At 50.7% G+C, this 17,291-nt stretch overlaps 1 protein-coding gene across 2 annotated transcripts in view; it reads left to right on the top strand.

Moving 5' to 3' along the window:
* Positions 1 to 4,023: 4,023 nt before the first annotated feature.
* Positions 4,024 to 17,291, top strand: part of SIM1 (SIM bHLH transcription factor 1) — a 48,870-nt gene continuing 35,602 nt past the window's right edge. Inside the window, exons 1-4 of one of the 2 annotated variants that reach the window (XM_064170028.1) lie at positions 4,024 to 4,370; positions 5,362 to 5,485; positions 5,577 to 6,035; positions 16,977 to 17,059. In XM_064170028.1, coding sequence (XP_064026098.1) covers positions 5,861 to 6,035; positions 16,977 to 17,059 — 258 coding nt within the window. In that variant the 5' untranslated portion in view covers positions 4,024 to 4,370; positions 5,362 to 5,485; positions 5,577 to 5,860. Of the gene's footprint in view, positions 4,371 to 4,897; positions 5,044 to 5,361; positions 5,486 to 5,576; positions 6,036 to 16,976; positions 17,060 to 17,291 lie in introns of those variants that run through there. The other variant, XM_064170029.1, reaches the window with a different exon arrangement.

The following is a 17,291-nucleotide window of genomic DNA, read 5'->3' as shown; positions in this document are numbered from 1 at the left end:
TCCTGCTCCTAATGACATTAGCAAAAGAGCAGGAATGAAGTACCTAGAGCATGGCTTGAATCTTGGAGGTTAAGATCTAGATCAGTTAAAACATATTAATTGCTTCTGAATGGTCTCAAAGAGCATTTGCCATCTATATTTATGTCAATAAAGCCTTGATGAGGGCACGAATGGAAATTCACATCACACTCCAATTCACCAGAGGGTACCCGAGTGTCTGTGTCTGGAGTTACTGGTCTCTTCAAAAAGCGGTCTGGGTGTGCAGGAGCCAAGCCGTGCCCTTCTCCCCGAGCCTGTGTACCTCTCCCCAAAGCTTTGCCCCTCTCCTTAAAGCTGTACCGAGGCTGTGTCCCTCTTCCTGGAGCTGTGCCACTCTCCCGAAGGGGAAGGCATCCCGTGGGAAGCAGTGCGGCGCCGGTGCGTTCCCTTTAGCCTGCGGGTCCTTGCGAGGTCGGGTCCTGGCGTCCTGCCGGCACAGAGCCGGGGCAGGGGCGGGTGGGTCTGGCATGTCTGTCTGTCTGTCCTCTCCTAACACCAGGCCGATGTGGGGGGTTTTACGCAATCGTGGATGTGTTAAATTGCTAATGGTTACCTTCTTACAACGCTGCCAGGAAAGCAGTGTGTAAGCTGCTTATGCTTGAGAAGATCTTTCTCTCTGCACAAGAAATGGTTTTCTCTCTGCAGGAGAAAAGGCCACTCGATTTTTGGGGAAGGGGATACTAAACGCATCCAAATCCACAAAAAAAAAAAAAATCTCAGAGTGAGCCAGAATGTGCCGGAGGAGAAACTGGATCAGACTTGTCTTATAGGGAAGTGACCCGGTGGGGCTTTTCTTTCTTCTTCCCCATCTCTGCTTTGATTTACACAGTTCTCTCCACCCCCCAGCCCTTTCTCCGCACGCACAGGCACTCCGCGCTACACGCTGCGTGATGTGCCTGCTCACACAACTTTTCCGCTACGTGGGCTTGGAAACCTGGCCGTGAAGCGCTCTGCTTTCACCCAGCCTTTCTTCGGAGACCCATTTTATTGTGTGTCTTCAGACTCCGGCTGGGCTGCGGCACCCCTTTATTCCGTTTGCCCTATTTTCTCTGTTTTCCAGAGTATTCTCCCGCAAGAACGGATACGTCTGAATTCTGTGGAAGAGGTCTCCCGGTCCCCTTCCTCCGTGCCCCGACCCCTTGGTGCTGCCGAGCCTCTTTGTTCCGCGCTTCAGACACGGCGTGGGGAAGGACACGGGGGACCCTCCCCGCACCTCCCGAGGCTCAGCCACTCTGCTCTCAGGTGTCCTCAAGGCGCTGGCAGCACTCTCACTGTTGTAAACCCTTCTCCGACAGCGGAGTAGCTGCGATGGGGTCAACCCGTCGCTGTGCCTTCACTTCGTGTTTTAAACAGCGCCGTGTGACCCCAGTCCGAGACCCTGCAGCCTCAGTGGGGTGTGGTGGTGGCCTCACTGCACCCACGGCGAGTGTCAGTGGATAGGAAGACCACGAATTTATCTGCTTGGGCAGATAAATGTCCTGCCCTGTCCCTGCAGCAGGACAATGCTCACTCTCATCTCCGCAGTCACAAATAGCGTATTTTGAGGAGAGAAATCAAGGTTTATGCCTCTGAAACGACCCCAAAATTCTCCCATCCTTCGGGAACTGCCTCTTGAGATTTGCCGGGCAATGTCCCCTACCCCATGCCAGTCGCTCCGCGGCGCGGGGATTTTCTCCGCGGTCGGTACAACTTGACAAGCTTAATAATCGCCTTCCGTGCGCTGCTCCTTCCACATCTTGGGCTTTATGTACCGTGGCATTTACACATCAAAAATTACCCAGGGACTCGTCGAGTCCAAGCTCCCCGGGCTCCTGCCACTGAGGGAACCGGGACGGCGGCCGGCACCCACCGGGAAGAGCCCGAGTCCCGGTACAGCGGGAGAGCTGCCGTCCTCACTGGGGCTGTGCGAGCTCGGTCAGGGGGATGCTCACCTTCCCTGCTGTAAACTAGCGGAGTGTATCCGTCTGATTTCTTTATTTTTCCCAACCTGAGGGTGCTGTAAAGGACATTCCCTGCGGCTCCTGGTGACAAATAACTCGTGAGCTACCTGACCGTGTTAGCCCAGTTGTTGCCCATATGTCTAAATACCCTGCGAGAGACGCCAGGGGCGGTTAGATAGAGAATTACCTCAAATGAAAACCAGAAGGAATATGTTGGGAGTTTGCTTTTTTTTTTTCCCCCTCCTTTTTTCCCCTTCCTCTTCCCTCCTAAACTCACTTTACACCTGAATGCAGTAAGGCACAGGGAAGATTTTTTTGACAAAGCGATCGTTTCAACACCTAACAGGGGAGTGGAGAGGGGTGGTTGTTGTTTTTTCGTTCTTCCTTTCTTTCTCTCTTTCTTTCTCCCTTTCTTTCTTCCTTTCTTTGTCTCTTTTTTCTTTCTTTGTCTCTTCTTTCTTTCTTTCTTTCTTTCTTTCTTTCTTTCTTTCTTTCTTTCTTTCTTTCTTTCTTTCTTTCTTTCTTTCTTTCTTTCTTTCTTTCTTTCTTTCTTTCTTTCTTTCTTTCTTTCTTTCTTTCTTTCTTTCTTTCTTTCTTTCCCTCATTGCTCCTTTCTGTCCTTCCTTCTTTCTCTCTATCTTTCTTTCCTTCTTTCCACACGGTCACTGAATGACTCCGCATTTCTGTTTGTTTAGCAACGGGTCGCCTCGATAAACAAGACAATCAAAAGAACATTTCAGGGTAGGTAGATCCGTTTCTCTGCTGCTCGTCGACGCCTGGACACCCAGAGGAGTTGTCGAACGCCTCTCCTTCCATCCTTCCTTTATTTACCCAAATGAACACAGGGAAAGCTGTTAACTGAAGGGAGATTTAAGGTGATAAGCAGCAAAGCTGCAGCCCTCCGTGGAGCAAAAGGGACATTGCGCTTCCAAGGCTGTTTTAGTGGTCTGGGGTTTTTTTCCCCACACACACATTTTTTCTTTCGAAAACCTAGGTGATTCCTTCTTCCTCGAATACCCCGGCGGCCGCCGCGCCAGGACAATCTCATTTTAAGCAATTATTTCAGCCGAACTCTCTCACCGAGTGGTTTGGCAATAATTTCAGGCTTTTGAGAGTCCGTTACGGGTTTAGGGAGGACTCCACAGGCGTTCTCCTTCTATCTACTCTTTTTTTTTTCAGGAGCCAGCAGGTTTAGAAGCTGTTTCTGTTGTTTTTTTGGTCAGTTGGTTGGTTGGGTGGGTTTTTTTTTTGCCAGGGACTAGGGATATCAGGAATAGTGCCAGCCCCCGTGAATGAAAGACCCTACCGCCACCACCACCTCGTTCCACATCGACTTTGCGGGCAGTTTTAAAGTATCTCTGTCTCCTGTTGCTGGAGGATTGGGTTTGGGGTGATTTTTGCTCTTTTTTGGTCTGTTTGCAGGATTGACAGTGGGGTTTTTTTCAGCACGTAGCAAGAAGATTTGTTGTTGAATTTTTTTCCCCTTCCTCCTCCCCCGCCCCGACACCCTGCGAGTCGTTTCACGCTGTCCCACAGCGCATCACCCCTGGGCTGAACCGTACCCCCTTGAAGGGGGGGGCTAGAAGGGTGTGACAGGGGACGTGGCTGAAGCTTATTTCTCCCAAGAGCGACCATTGCCTTTGGGGGTGGCTGGAAGTTTTGGAGGCGGTTAATTTCCCTTGGGGGTTTGGGCGAGGGGGGGGGATAAAACAGCCGATCCTCACAACCCGCAGTCCCCAGGGGAGCCCGGGGAGTCGCTTGGTTGGCGACGGCCCCAAAACCCCCAGATAAATAACAACAAAGTGGAGCGGGCCGGTACGCACTGAGGGGAGCGGGGAGGGCCAGCGCGACCCCCGCCGCGGGGAAGAGGGAGAGACAGAGGGGCGGGGGCTCCGTCCGGCGCGCAGCGCCGTCACCGCGCCTCCACCAATCAGCTGCCGGGCGCCGGGTGGGGGCAGCCAATGGGAAGCGAGGTGAGTCCGTGAGTGGCATTTAGGGAGGGTTTGGCCGGAGAGGCAGAGGGGGCGCGGAAGAGGGGGGGGGGGGGCTAGGGGAGAAATGAAGTTGTGCTAAAAGGGCTTTTAGCCATCAAGAAGTTATTAGGCATTTCTCAGCCGCAAATTAGGGATTCTTCATTAATACCGAGCGCGCCCCCCCACTGCCACCCCCCCCCCTGCCCACACCATCTCGCCCCCCCCCCCCGGTTTTGCGAAAGAGGGAGAGCCTGGGAGCCGATAAAGGGGCTGGGGAGGCGGCAATGTCTGCCTGCCATCGGTGTCAGGAGCAGTGACAGGCGCAAACTTTTCCCTGTACCATTAATGAGCCAATTAAAGAGTTGGGCTCCTCGCCCCGGGAGAGCTCTCCGCAGGCTGCCGGGCTCAGGCACTCAAGGTAGGTACAACCCCACAGATCGCAACCCACCCACAAGCTGCCAACCTCAGCGCGGAGCCTCGGAGGTGGAGGAGGCAAGGCCGGTGGAAAAAGAGGGGGAAAGAAACAATTTGTTTGGAAAAAATGTGATGTTATGGGAAGGGATTTGGGGATTGGGGTAAGGGTGAGCAGAGCGTGGTTCCCCGGGCTGGGGTGCAGCTGGGGTAGGCAGAACATCACCAGCCCACGCCTCTTCGATTCCAGGTGGGGAGTGAGGGAAGCAGACTAGTGGAGGGCAAAATTAAAAAGCGAAGGGGGGGAGGGGGAAGAAGGGGGGAGGAAAAAGGGGGGGAAAAAACCAACAAAAAATTAAGAGAGAGAGAGAAAGAAGAAAGATAGGGGAAATAGAGGGGGGGAAAAGGGAAGAAAGAGTAGAAGAAGAGAATAAAGAGGAGGAAAAGGGGAAAAAAAGACCAAAAAAAAGAGAAGGAAACAGAACAACAACACCAAAAAAAAGTAATTAAGAAAAAAGAAGGGGAGGAGGAAAAGGGAGAAAGGAAAAGGAAAAATATAAAACAAAGGAAAAAGTAGAACTACTCCGGGATGGGAAACGCTTGCCCCGATGAGGGGCCGGGTTGATCCGAGCCCGCGGGAGTGCAGAGCGGAGGGGCCGGCGCAGCCCCGGGAGCAGCCGGTAACTCCTCCGCCCCTGACCGGGAGTTAGGGGCTGGTTTCGTTCTGGCCCATGCAGCCCACACCTGGGCTGAGGGTTATGAGGGCTGTGGGAGGAGGGTGCGGGGCAGGCTGCTCCGCGCTGCGCTCGACGAGAAAAAGAGAGACTTTTGAAGGATTGTTGGGTTGGGTTTTGTTGGGTTGGGTTTTTTTTCTTTCCTTTCTGGTGGGAGCAAACGCAGCCTACCCCTGGCAGAGCCTTGGCTGCTGGTTATTATTTCCCGCAGCTCCTCGTTGTGTCCCGGCTCTCTCATCCCAGGACTCGGTGTTGTCTTCACAGAGGCTCCCAGGAAGTCACCCAGCGCCCTGGAAAGCAGCGTTTCGGGGCTCGGATTGACAGCAGACCACGGGAAGAAACGGGATTATGATGAGGCTCTGCCGAGGAGCTCTGCTGCCCGCCATGAGTAGGAAAAAAAGGCCAGAAACACCTCCTTTGGTTGCTGTGTGGTGCCGCAAGCTTCCAGCTTTTTAATTTTAGATTGTTTCTTCCTGCAGTTGCTTGGAGTTTCTGAGCTGCATTGGATAAATGCCTTCTCCCATGTGATTGACTCTGCTTTCAGAGAATTATTGGTAAAGGTTGATTTTTCTTTTAAGAACACCTCTCTGGTCTTCAATTTTTGTTTGCATTCTACACAAGTGAACGGCGTGAGAGCCATGGCTGCGCTCGGAACCACAGCGTGATGCTCCGGAGAGATGAAGCACAGCTGAAAGTTTCCCTTCCACCTTTGGATGAATTTCTGGAGTTTAAATTGTAGGAAGAAAGGGGGGAAGAAAACATCATGAAAGAGAAGTCCAAAAATGCCGCCCGGACTAGACGGGAGAAAGAAAACAGCGAATTTTATGAACTGGCTAAATTACTACCCCTGCCCTCCGCTATCACCTCTCAGCTGGACAAAGCATCCATAATCAGACTCACCACCAGCTATTTAAAAATGAGGGTGGTTTTTCCAGAAGGTAGGTGGGAATGGCTTGTCGGCCTCTATTTCCATTCTTATTTAGGTGTTTCTTGTCGGTTTTACTTTTAAAAACCCAGAGACAAATGGCCTGGAGTGGTGTGCTCAGAGGCAGGGTGCTCTCCGCTCGCACTTTTTTCTATGGCGTAAATACTTCGCCGGCAGGTTTGGTTGGGGAGTTAAGGTGCTTTTTGTCAACACTTGAAGGCACTGAGCCTTGCTAAAGCAAACAAGGGTTTTCTTCCCCCCCCCCCCCCCCCAGTCTCCCCCTAGTAAGATGTGCTTCCCCCGCCAAGCACGTGTGTGGGGAAAGAGGGGGCGATTCACCCCTATTTATAGTCCGGCTATGGGGGGAGTTAATATATGGGTAAATATTTACATAAGCCTATGCGAAGTCCTCAAGGCTTAGATCAAGTACGGAGCGAAGGTGCTGTGTGCAGGTAGGGCACACGCCTGCCCACACACGCACAGCCCAAATAAATACGGCACCCAGCCGCAGAGCCAATGCCGTGGGGCTCGCCCTGAGCTTCACTGCGGCGGTTTAGGGGCCTTAAGAGACCTCGGATATTTTTACCAGTCGCTCTGTAGAGCCTGCTTCTCTTCCGTGATCAGTCAACTTGATATTGACTTCCACGGTCCCGTCTGTCCAGCAATAGCAGTGTCCTACAGTGTGTCCTACTTTGGAGTAGAATTAGGATTTAAAGTCGCCGTCTCGAGGCTTCTAAACAGGCTGCTGAGAAAAACAAACAGCACAGAAAGTTAAGAGAGTCGGGATAAAGTTCTGCGTTCTCACTTTGCTGCTTTTTGTAAAAGATGAGGTAAAACAAAACCCCTAAAAAAAAAACAAAGCACCGAAGGTATGTCGTGCATCCTTTATTTAGGTCAATTCGATCGAGAGGTAAAAGAAATAGCATTAAAAGCTTTTTTTGTCCCCTCCACCCAGAAAAAAAAACAACAAACCAAAACAAACAAACAAACAAAACCAACAGAAAAAACCTCAATCTTTTGTTGTAAAGTGTGCAGATGAGGAACAAAGTATCCTAGCCAAGTCCCTCTGTGCTTTCTGTGTCTGTACCTGGAGCTGGTCGCTCTGCCTGTTTTACAAATCAAGAGTACATACTAGGGCCTGGGTTTGCTTTGCTTTGGTGTCGGAACGGTTTGTTCGGTTGTTTGGGTTTGTTGCCGGGTTTTGTTTTTTAACCTGATTACGTCTGGTAGCTGCTGCTCCTAATTCTAGCTTTGAATGGTCCTAATTCTGCTTTTAAAATGCAACCCAGAGAGTCATTTGGACTTGAGGTACCCGCCATGGTCGCGTACAAAGGTTTATACTTCAAGTCTGTAGCACTATTTTCTAGTCTAGTGCGTTTTGCAATAGCTTAAACAAATTGTCTTCCACACCTCCCAGTCACACAGAACCGAAGGGATAAATTAATCCTTTAGAAAGAAAAATACTAATTAAAGCTCATCAAGCCTCTTCACTGCGCTCTGCCACCTTGAAGATCATTATGCGGGACACTTTCAAAGGAGACTGAGTTGTCCTTTATATTGTCAGCGCATACTTTATAAAAATAAAGCTATTGCAAACGCTGCTGCCCGTGATGTTCCTAAAAGGATTATTAGCAATGATTTGTCAACTCCTGCGGTCTCAGTGGGCTACCTTTCTGCGTGATTTCCAGCAGGTCTCGTCAATTACTGCTGCCTATGTAGCGGGTTGTTTGATCAGAAGAAGCATATGGTGTTGCTTGTAGGCTGTGAGTAATCACGAGAAGAGAAGAATAGCTGATCCCCGTTCCTCGGTGGCCGCGCTGGATGTTTGAATGCCCTGGGGAACCCTGCGGCCAAGTGCGCCGGGGCCGGGGCCGCTGCCTCCCGCCGCCGATGCTAATTCGAGCGCGGAGACCTAGGGGTGGCTGAGCCTTGGCGGCCTCATTAAAGACAAACTGCAAATTAAACAGAAAGGCAGCGAGCAGGCACCAAAAGGGCTCGGTCGTCCCTCCCAAGCTTGTTGCCGTCCCAGCCCTCCGGGCCGCGTACCCTGCGTAGGGCCGTGGTCCTACCGGGGTCTCCTGCCCACGCACCTCCGAGGAAGTGAGGGAGAAGGGAAGTGGCGAGGTGCCCGGTGTCGCATTGATCACGACCCGCTCGCCCACGAGAGGCCTCTCGGTGCTGCGGCCGTGCGGAACCCGAGCCCGGGGCCTCTCCCCAAAACCTCGGGGGGCTCCGGGAGCGGGGCTACGGGTCCCGGTGCAGATTTCCTTGTGTGTTGGCTCTTTGAGGTTGTTCCCGAGAGTGGAGGGGGGCACCACGACACGGACAATCCTGGCCCCTTTGTGGAGTTATCGCTTCGCTGGGAAGGGAGGGCAGGTAGTGGCAGCCGCGGAAATTATGTCCCCGACGGAAAAGCCGCTCTGAAAGGCAGGGCAGTGATGCTGGATAGATTTACCGGAGGGTGTGTGTGGGGGTCCAGTTGCTTGATTTTCTCTGGAGAGGAAAGCAATACAAGCAGGGTGAGAGGCTCCCTGGTTTGGGCACAGAGCTGAAGGTGGGCAGCTAGAGGCTCGGGAGCACGGCAGTATCCTGTCATGTGCTGCAAGATATGCTGGAGGAGCCAGGATTGAGAAGCTGTGTTGCCCTTCCAGAGTCTAACTCATGCTCTCTCTCCTCGGCACCAAAGCGAATTTCCAGCTGCCCGGAGAGGGTCTGCTCGGGGGGCTGCTTGTGCGTGGTCACGGGCAGGAAGATGTACAGGCGGGGCGGAGGACAGGGGGACAGGCAGCAAGAATCAGTGCGCGTTTCTCTGTGCGCTTTTATTTTTACGGCTGAGGGGTTCGTCTGAGAGAGAGGAGGTCACAACATTCCGGGTTCGGTTTGGAAACAAGAGAGTTTTCTAGGAGTGAAATGCCAGGAGAGCCACACGCACAGGAATCTTTGTACTGTTTCCATCTCACACCCAGAAATCTAAACAGTGCCACCAAATAAACTGGACAAACCGAGCAGAGGGTTTTTTTTTTCTCCCCAGCGAGCTCCTTCTCTTAACGGCTGTGTAATTCTTACAAGCTGTTGAACTGCCTGTGTTGTTCTCTCTACCCCTGATTTCGCTTTACTGGGTCTCCAGAAGATTACATCTGTCAAGGGCAAAAAGTGTTGAGCGGCTGGGGTAGCTTGTATTATTTCGATGCTAAAACTCTTCTGCCTCCGGAGGAGAACACCTCTCAGACCTGCATTTTTCAGTGAGCAGCGTTTGGAAAGGCTCCAGACCGCTGAAGACAGTAGAAAACATGCTGCTTTTAATTTTTTGTTGTTGTTGTTGTTTAAAGCAGATCTTCCTGATAATTTAATTCTTGAGCTAATGTTAATTAAAACAAAAAAATCCTACTCTCCCAATTTAACATTAAATATTTAATGCCAAGAAATGTAGCCTTATTTAAAAAAGCGTCACTAAATCTTTGAGATGCCAAAGAGCTTCACTCAAAGCCAGGCTGGTCGCTATAGCTAGAGAGGTAATTCTTCTCTGACCCCTGCCAGTATCAAAAATGAAAAGGGCAGGGGGTGGGGGACACCAGCCCCAAACGCCCTCCCCTTCAAAAAAAAAAAATCACCAAACAAAAAAACCCCACCCCAAATCAACAACCCCCACCCCAAATCAACAACCCTCGCCCCAAACAAACAAACAAACGAACCCCCCCAGGTGGTCCAATATGTAGATTTTTGGTTGTGTGGGTTTGGGGATTTTGTTTTCGTTGCTCTTGATGCTTGGTTGCTTGGTTTTTTTTTTTGGGGGTGTGTGTGTGATTGGGGTTTTTTTTGTCGTTGTTTTTTGGGGGGTTGTTTGGTTGGTTGATTTTTTTTTAGGGTAGTTCTTTTTGGGGCGGTTGTTTGTTTTATTTTTTTCAGAGTTTTGGGGCTTTTTTTTTTTTTTTTCCTTTTTTTTTAATTAGGAATATTTTCAGGGTCCTATTCTCTTTCCGTGAACAGAGAGGGAACAGGAAGGTTCGTTGTCCCTGTCCTAGTGGGGATGGATCATTTCGGCGCGGAAGAAGGGATTGATTTTTGAGACAAAAGCGGAGGAGGCTCCGTTTACATAAACTTCTGTGAATCAGGATGGTTAACATTTCAATATCGAAACCCTTAACCTTGTTTTATTTTAAAGGGGAAAGAGATCAACAGGAAGGGGGGGTGGAAGGGGAAAAAAAAGAAATCCGTTTCCCACGTGGATAGGTGATTTAATGCTGTTTTTCTTACTGCTGAGGGAAATGATTGAGCATTAGGTTTCAGTGTTTATTTTCTTACAGAAGTTTTTCCCATTTAAGCTGCCGTTTACTCTCTGTTTAATTCCGGTTTTGATGTGAACCTAAAATGTGAAGCGTACGGCTAAACTACTAACATGATCGTTGGAAAAGGAGATTTATGTGTTAATTTCTTTCGAAGCTTCCTCTTCCTTTTGAGTGGCACAGAACCGTGGTGGTGGTGGAGGATGGTTTTCAAGCGTGCGCTCCAAGCGCCTTGGTGCAATTCCTTCCCGGTTTCCTCAGAATAGGGCTGTTTAAGTCTGTGTCTTCTGTGGAAGCAAAGAAGGAGCTGCGCTTGAAAATTTCCTTGATTGTCGGTCGGGTTTTTTTTTGTTTTGTTCTGTTCTTTCCCCTCTCTCTCTCTCCAATCCGAGCACGGTTCCGTTTGTTTGCAGAGCGCAATCCCGTTACCCTCCGTGTGCCAAAACGCTGGGATTTCCTTCAGTCTCGGTATTATCTCCACTACCATTTTCTTAGCAGGGTTGTTTGTTTAGACAACAGGACTTTTCCTCCCTCTTATTATTACTTTTTTTTTATATAAAGAAAGCGGGCTGCTAACTTCTCCCTGCTTCGAATGAACACATGTGATTTACCGAGATAATAAATCTTCACAGAACCTTGCTAATGGCCTCTGCAGGCAGTTGGAAGTGAGCTGCGCTCTTCTCCTGTATTTTTATCCCCCCCCCCCCCCCCCCCCCCCTTTTTTTTTTTTTTTCCTTTTTAATATATCTTATTCCATTTAATCTGAGCCCTCTGACGGAGACCCACTCCTTCACAGAAACCTCATTTGGCTAAGATATGGAGTTATCATTAACCACTGCTTGCTAAATTAACTGAGAAATCTGCCTCGCCGGGCGCTGGGCGCTGGCAAAGCGGAGTGCTAGCGGTAGGCGATATAATGACATGGTTAATCGAATCAAGCTAATTCCTCCGTACAACATCCAGTTGCCTTTTCGTTTGGCGGTGATCAGGGCGTGCAGCTTGCGGTTCCGGCCCTTCTATTTGTCATTTTTCCCTAGGCAGCGAGGGAAAATGACCCGCCTTGAAGATGGGTACAGAAATGACCCCCCCTTTTGAAGATGGGGACCGAGCTGTTCTGCCTCCCGCTTCCCGGGAACGCAACCCTCCGTGCCCCACTGCTTCCCGCAGCAGAGAGAGGTACAAGACAACAGTGGTGCCAGGGAGGGGCGATGGGGAAGGTGCTGCTCTACTTGCTGCCTAGGGAGGAATTGAAATGGCCATGCTCCCCCTTAAAGCTCTAAAAGCGGATTCGCCGAGCAGGTTGAGAGGCTGGGAGGGGAGAGGGGCCCAAATCACTCCTTCTCACCCTCCCCAGTTCTACGGGGCCCGGCCTGCCCCGAAACAGGTACGGGAGGGGCGAGCAGCGCATGCAGAGGAGACCGGAGGGTCCCGCATCTCTTTGGAGAGTCAGAATCCCGATCGAGCTGCGCTCCTCCACCTTGAACGGAGAGAGAGAGGCTCTTAAAAGGGCAAAACGAAACGCACCGGAACAAAAGCGAGACGGCCCGGCATCGGGGCGAGCCCGGGAGAGCGGGCGAGAGGAGGGGGAGTTATAGGAAGCGTCTGGAAGCGGAACGGCGGTGGAATTCCTTGGAGCTGGCTCAGCCAAAGTCCCCGCTGGTGCCCCGACGGCCCCGGGCTAGTCCCCTGCGCCTCTTCGTGCCCTCAGCGACACAACAAAACTCTACCGGGTCAGCCCTGTCCCCAGGCCCGCATCCACCCGGCTCCGCTGGCCCTAGCGCCGCAGCCCTCGGCCCTGTGCTTCGCCTGGGCGATGCGGCCAGACAGGGCTCAGGGGAATGTCCTTAGGAGCGGGGTCTCCGGGGGCCGGAGGGAGCCGCTCACTCAGCCCTGGCCCTGGAGAACCTTGACCTCGACCTGGACCCAGCACAAGGTGATTTTTTTTGAGGAAGGGAGCCCTCCTCGCGGCTGCTTTCTGCCCCCCAAACGCGGATTCCGCGGAGGCTCCAGGTCCTCTGGGAGACCGCATTGAAAAGCCTGCAGATCAACGCAAGCCAAAGGCTTCTATCTTCTGGCCATCCCACCCCCACCTCCTCCCTCTGCTATTGCCAGACAAAGGAGGGGGTCGAGGTGGGTTCTGCGCTGCAGACTCTCGGAGAGGGACAAGTAACCCAGAGATTTGCCAGGGCCAAGGAGTTGCCCAGGCCTCTTGAAATCTCATTTGCCTGCTCCTGCCTCTTTCCCTTCTTCCTCCGTCTTTCTTAGATCAAATTAGGAATGATTGGGGAACCCCTTCTCCCTTCGGTGGGACAGAGGAGCTTCTTGCGACGCTATCGACATTGGATAGGGACGATGCCCACCCAACCCCTCCATTGGCTGCCTCAAGGCTCATATCAATCAAGCAGTGAGAGGAAGGACAGGGCCAGCGCAGCCTCTAGCCGTCCCGGAGGGACAGGCTGGCGGTAGGGACCCGTATGCAGGGTTCCAGGGGCGGACACGGCTGGGGAAAGTCATCTCACATGGACCCACCGGTGAGGCGGAGCCGTGAAAGCGATGGAGATGCTTTTTGGTGTGGAAAGCGTAGTGGTTTTTCACTGGGAAGTGCTGGGAGAAAAGATGAGTCAGCACGCTGGCTCCGCGCAGGACCCGCGCAAGCTCTGCCACCCTGTTAGGTAACGAGGGTGTTGCTGGCAAACTAAGCAACAGCTAATATTATTTTTTTCTTTCCCCTCTCTCCCCCCCCCCCCCCCCCCCCCCCCCCTCCCACTTATTTTCTTATTTTTTCTGTTTCCTTTTTATCTTTCCTCCTTTTTATTTTCTTTTTTCCCCTTTTGCTTCTCATTTTCTTCTTCTTCTTTCTTTTTCTTTCAATTTTCCTCTTTTTTACTTCTTTTAAATTTTATTATTTTCTTCTTATTTTTATTATATTTTTTCTAATTTTATTTTTAAAATAAATTTATTTTTTTTTCTCTCTCCTGACAGAGGGCACCTTCTTGTGGCCCAAATTATTTAACTTCTTAAGAAAAAAGAAATCTTAGAGTGGAGGAGATTGTTAGGCGGGAGCCTATAATCTACATTTTGTCAAGAGTATCAAACTCATTCCGAAAGAAAAGCTCGAGCCGTTTATTTTTGCTGCTTGAATAACACAGCTGGATGATGCCTTCAGCTTATGCTAGGCGGTTGCTCATCATTCATTCGCCAAGAACTGGCCTAAATGGTGCCTGTGGGATTAGGTCAATTTTAGTGGATCTACTTCGCCTCATTTGGTTACTAATTGGTTTCTTGTTTTATAAATCGAAATCTCATTTTCAGGAAATTACAAAGCCCATGCAGCCAGTCCAGGGAGGTAATCCGTGGGTCGGGGGGTATTTAAATGGAAATGGTTCTACAATGCAGCGAGTTATTAAGCAACAGTAAAACTTCGCCTCTATTTCCAAATGAAATGTGAGCTCGCTAGCTCCTTAGATCCCTAATAGACACATCCCTTCTAAGGCTACTTATGTAAATATGATAAACCAGACCTTGGGAGGGGGAGGGGGCGCAAAGAAGAAAGCAAATTTTATCTACGAAAGGTTAATGTGGCATATCTTGGAAATCTTCCAAAATAGATTATGTTTTCCTTTGTCTTCGGCCACTTTAGCTGGGAAAATCCTTTGCCTAAAAACCGATTTAGTTATCCTTCCCCTCACAAAGCTGCTTGTTTCTATTCCAAACCCATTATGCTGTTGGCTCTCCAAATTACAAGAGAATCTTTAGATCTCGTTTCCGACCCTAATCCTGAAGCGAAAGGGAGAGCTGATTTCCTTGTTTTGTTTTAAATAGACAGTCAAAGAATTCGCAGAATTTTCTGCGGTAGGTCAAGTGCAAGAAATCACAGTTTGCCCCCCTCGATAAAAGGAAATGGGATGTTAAAGCGAATAGACGGCGGGGGGGAGGGTGTTGGCGGTGTGTGGTTAAAAAAGAATATTAACGGAAAGGTTTTGGGGTTTGATTTTGATTTTCGTCTAATCTTTGACAGTAATACTCAAGGGGCATCAGGAGAACCCGTCGGTTTGGGAGAGGTTGGGTTGGGCAGTGGATAGAAGCGGTCTCCAGCTTGAAAGTGCCTGAAACATCTGGGAAGGACAAATAATGGTCTGGTGTCACAGGACCAAAAAAAAACCCAGCTGTCCAGGTAGAGAAATTAAAACGTTCCGTTTTCAAGCACTAACTGCCAGAGCCCAGCAGCGCCGGGTTGGCACCGGAGCTCAGCGCCCCGTGAAGAGCCGCCCTCTCGGGGGGGTGGGGGAGGCTCACCTGCCATGCCCAGGGGCTGTTCATTAACCCGCCGGCGTCGGGTTGTTTTCCCTTTTAGAAGAAGAATAATTAGAGTCGTAAACTTCGATTAATGAGCAACTTAAATAATAGGTGGGGAGTTGCAGCTTTAGTCCTGGATACTGGAAACTGTCACTCAGATTTCTCTTGGTTTTGGCACGTCGCAAGGAGGTGCCTTGGCCCCCGCTCTGCTCTAACTGGCCCTGCTGGTTCCCCAGCAGGGAAACCTCTGAGGAACTGGGGCAAAAGAAATACACAGCAAGTTCTTGTCTCACTTTCCCTGGAAGCTGCTCAAGACTTGCCAGCTCTTTGCTGATTCTGGATGGATGGGGGGGGAGGGGGGCGCAAGGTGACCCTCTGTCCTATTTGCTGTTTCCTGGCTGGGGAGTAAAGGTACCTGTGGAGCCCCCTGGTGCATCCCTCATAAATCTGCTCTGTTTGGACAAGGAAAGTCCGGGGAATTTGCAAAAAGTCTCCCTTAAGTGGGGAGGAAAAAATAAAGGGAAGAAGCCTGCGTCTGTCTGAGGCTGTGGGGTAGGGGCCAGACCAGAGAGGTGTAGGAGAGACAAACCTGAAGAGGTGGCCGAGGAAGGGGGAGGACAGGGAAAGGCGGGGACGAGAGGCACACAGGCTGCGGCCCTGCGGCGGTGGGGGAGTGCCGTTCGAAACGGGCGGAGGGAATCGTTGGTGTTGCTGAGACCGGCAGACACCTGGGTGAAACCGGTCAATAGCCGGGGATGCCGGCGGCTGCCTGCTGTCACCACCTCGCTCGTTTGGCTCGAAATAGCTGGGAAACGGGGTCTTGTCTTCTCCGAGCCCAGCCACTGCGGGACGGAGACCTCTCCGGCTCGGCTCTCGCCTCCCCTGGGCCATTCGCACCGCATCCATCCATGGAGTTGGACTTATTTTCTTTTTCACTCTGTCTTAGTGTCTGTGCGTGTCAGGCCGAGCCTTATTTTATGCCATAAGCGTGAAAGGTGTTAACCGCCCTGTTTGAATTATTTCAGCAACAACGAGGCTGTGAAAAGGCTTCGCCGGTAAAGAAGTAGTTCTACCCCGGTGAAGTAATTTCCATCTGGCTTTTATTCCTCCTCACTTTGCATAGGAGAAAAACAAGCAGCGTCTGAAGCATTAGAGAGGAATGGAAAGATTCAGTTTTGGAGGGGGCTGTTTGGAGATGAATCTTCTCAGGAGGCAGACAATTCTTCTTTGGGGGATAGATCGACTCTCTTTGCGTGCAGATAGTCTTTGGGGACAGATCATCCCTCCCTGCAGACAGAACTATCCCTCTCGCTTGAGGAGAAGTTGGGGCAGGAGGTGGGTCCCTCGGACACGGTTCCGTGGGGCATGAGGGAGGATGGTCCATGCCACCAGTGACTTTCCTAGGCTGTCCCTTCTAGCAGCCGTCAAACCGCACTGGGCTCAGCTGCAGGTGGTTGGCTTTTGGGGAGGATCACTAAAAGGGGAAAATACTTTATAAACACGGCTCTCGGGAAGAGCTGCATGGGTCACATCTGGTCTCTCCTTTTTCCCTCCCGAAATAGGTGATTGCAAACCTTCCAGATGAGAGGATTTCCACATTCCAGGTTGGATAGGTCTAGTAGAAGATAACCCTGCCCATGGAAGGAGGGTTGGAACTAGATGGTCTTTATGTTCCTTACCAAACCAAACCATTCTGTGATTCAGTGAGAGAAAATGTCACAGGTCAAACTGGAAGGTGATCTCTGGCAAGCAGAGGGTCTAACCCATTCTTATCCCTCCAAAGCCTGCTGACTAATGTCCCGACAGGTTGTGACCAAGCTCTACCTTCTGCAGGGAGATTAACCACCGGGATGCTGCCGTGATCGATCTCGCATCTCCTGCTGGCCACCGCCGAGAGCTTTGGCTTCCTAGACACCATCCTGCCAAGCTAACCGCGTCCTTCTCTCCCCATCAAAGACCTCCCCAGCACACCTCTTTCTTTCACTTTAAACAACTCCCGGGTTTGTCCAGGATCCCTTCGGTGGCGTGAGGAGAAAACGCCCTTTCACCAGCAGCCGAGGACAGCACTAAAAAGCCCTTTCTTATCAGGCAGGCTGCTTCCCTAATTAGCTCTTAGAAATGAACTTCGCTATTAACTCAAAAATAGGTATTTTGGTACTTTTCTCTCACGGGGGTTGGGTTTTTTCCCCTTTAAAAAAAAAAAAAATCCACGAAAGAGGCTGCTCTGTGCAACGAAACCCTGCCTAGTCCTACAAAGATTTATTTGTGTGCAAGGTGGAGAACGAGTACAAGCACAACATTGACAAAAAGTTCGTCTCAAACGGGAGCCAAAATTTTATCTCCTCACTTTTTTTTTTTCTGTCTTAAATCAACAGGACTCGGAGAAGCCTGGGGCCACTCCAGCCGAACCAGCCCGCTGGATAACGTTGGACGGGAACTGGGATCCCATCTTTTGCAGGTACGGGTCTGGAAACGACAACCATGTGGTATTAATGATTAAAGAAATCATTCCCTCTACTGAGCTTTTAATTGCCACCTTGACTAATTTTTAACTGTTCACATGTTTAATAAAAAGGGGTGCGTGTGTGGGGGGAAATAACTTCAGAAAGAGGAACCGTCTCGGCTGAGTGTTGGGGCTGCGGTTTGGTTCTCCCTGGCCCCAGCGCTGTCCACAGCAGGGTTCTAGCAGA

This window comes from Pogoniulus pusillus, chromosome 33 (assembly GCF_015220805.1).
Source record: "Pogoniulus pusillus isolate bPogPus1 chromosome 33, bPogPus1.pri, whole genome shotgun sequence".
NCBI classification, from domain to species: domain Eukaryota; kingdom Metazoa; phylum Chordata; class Aves; order Piciformes; family Lybiidae; genus Pogoniulus; species Pogoniulus pusillus.
The sequence above is the reverse complement of the archived record's forward strand: the minus strand, read 5'-3'. Positions and strand labels throughout refer to the sequence as shown.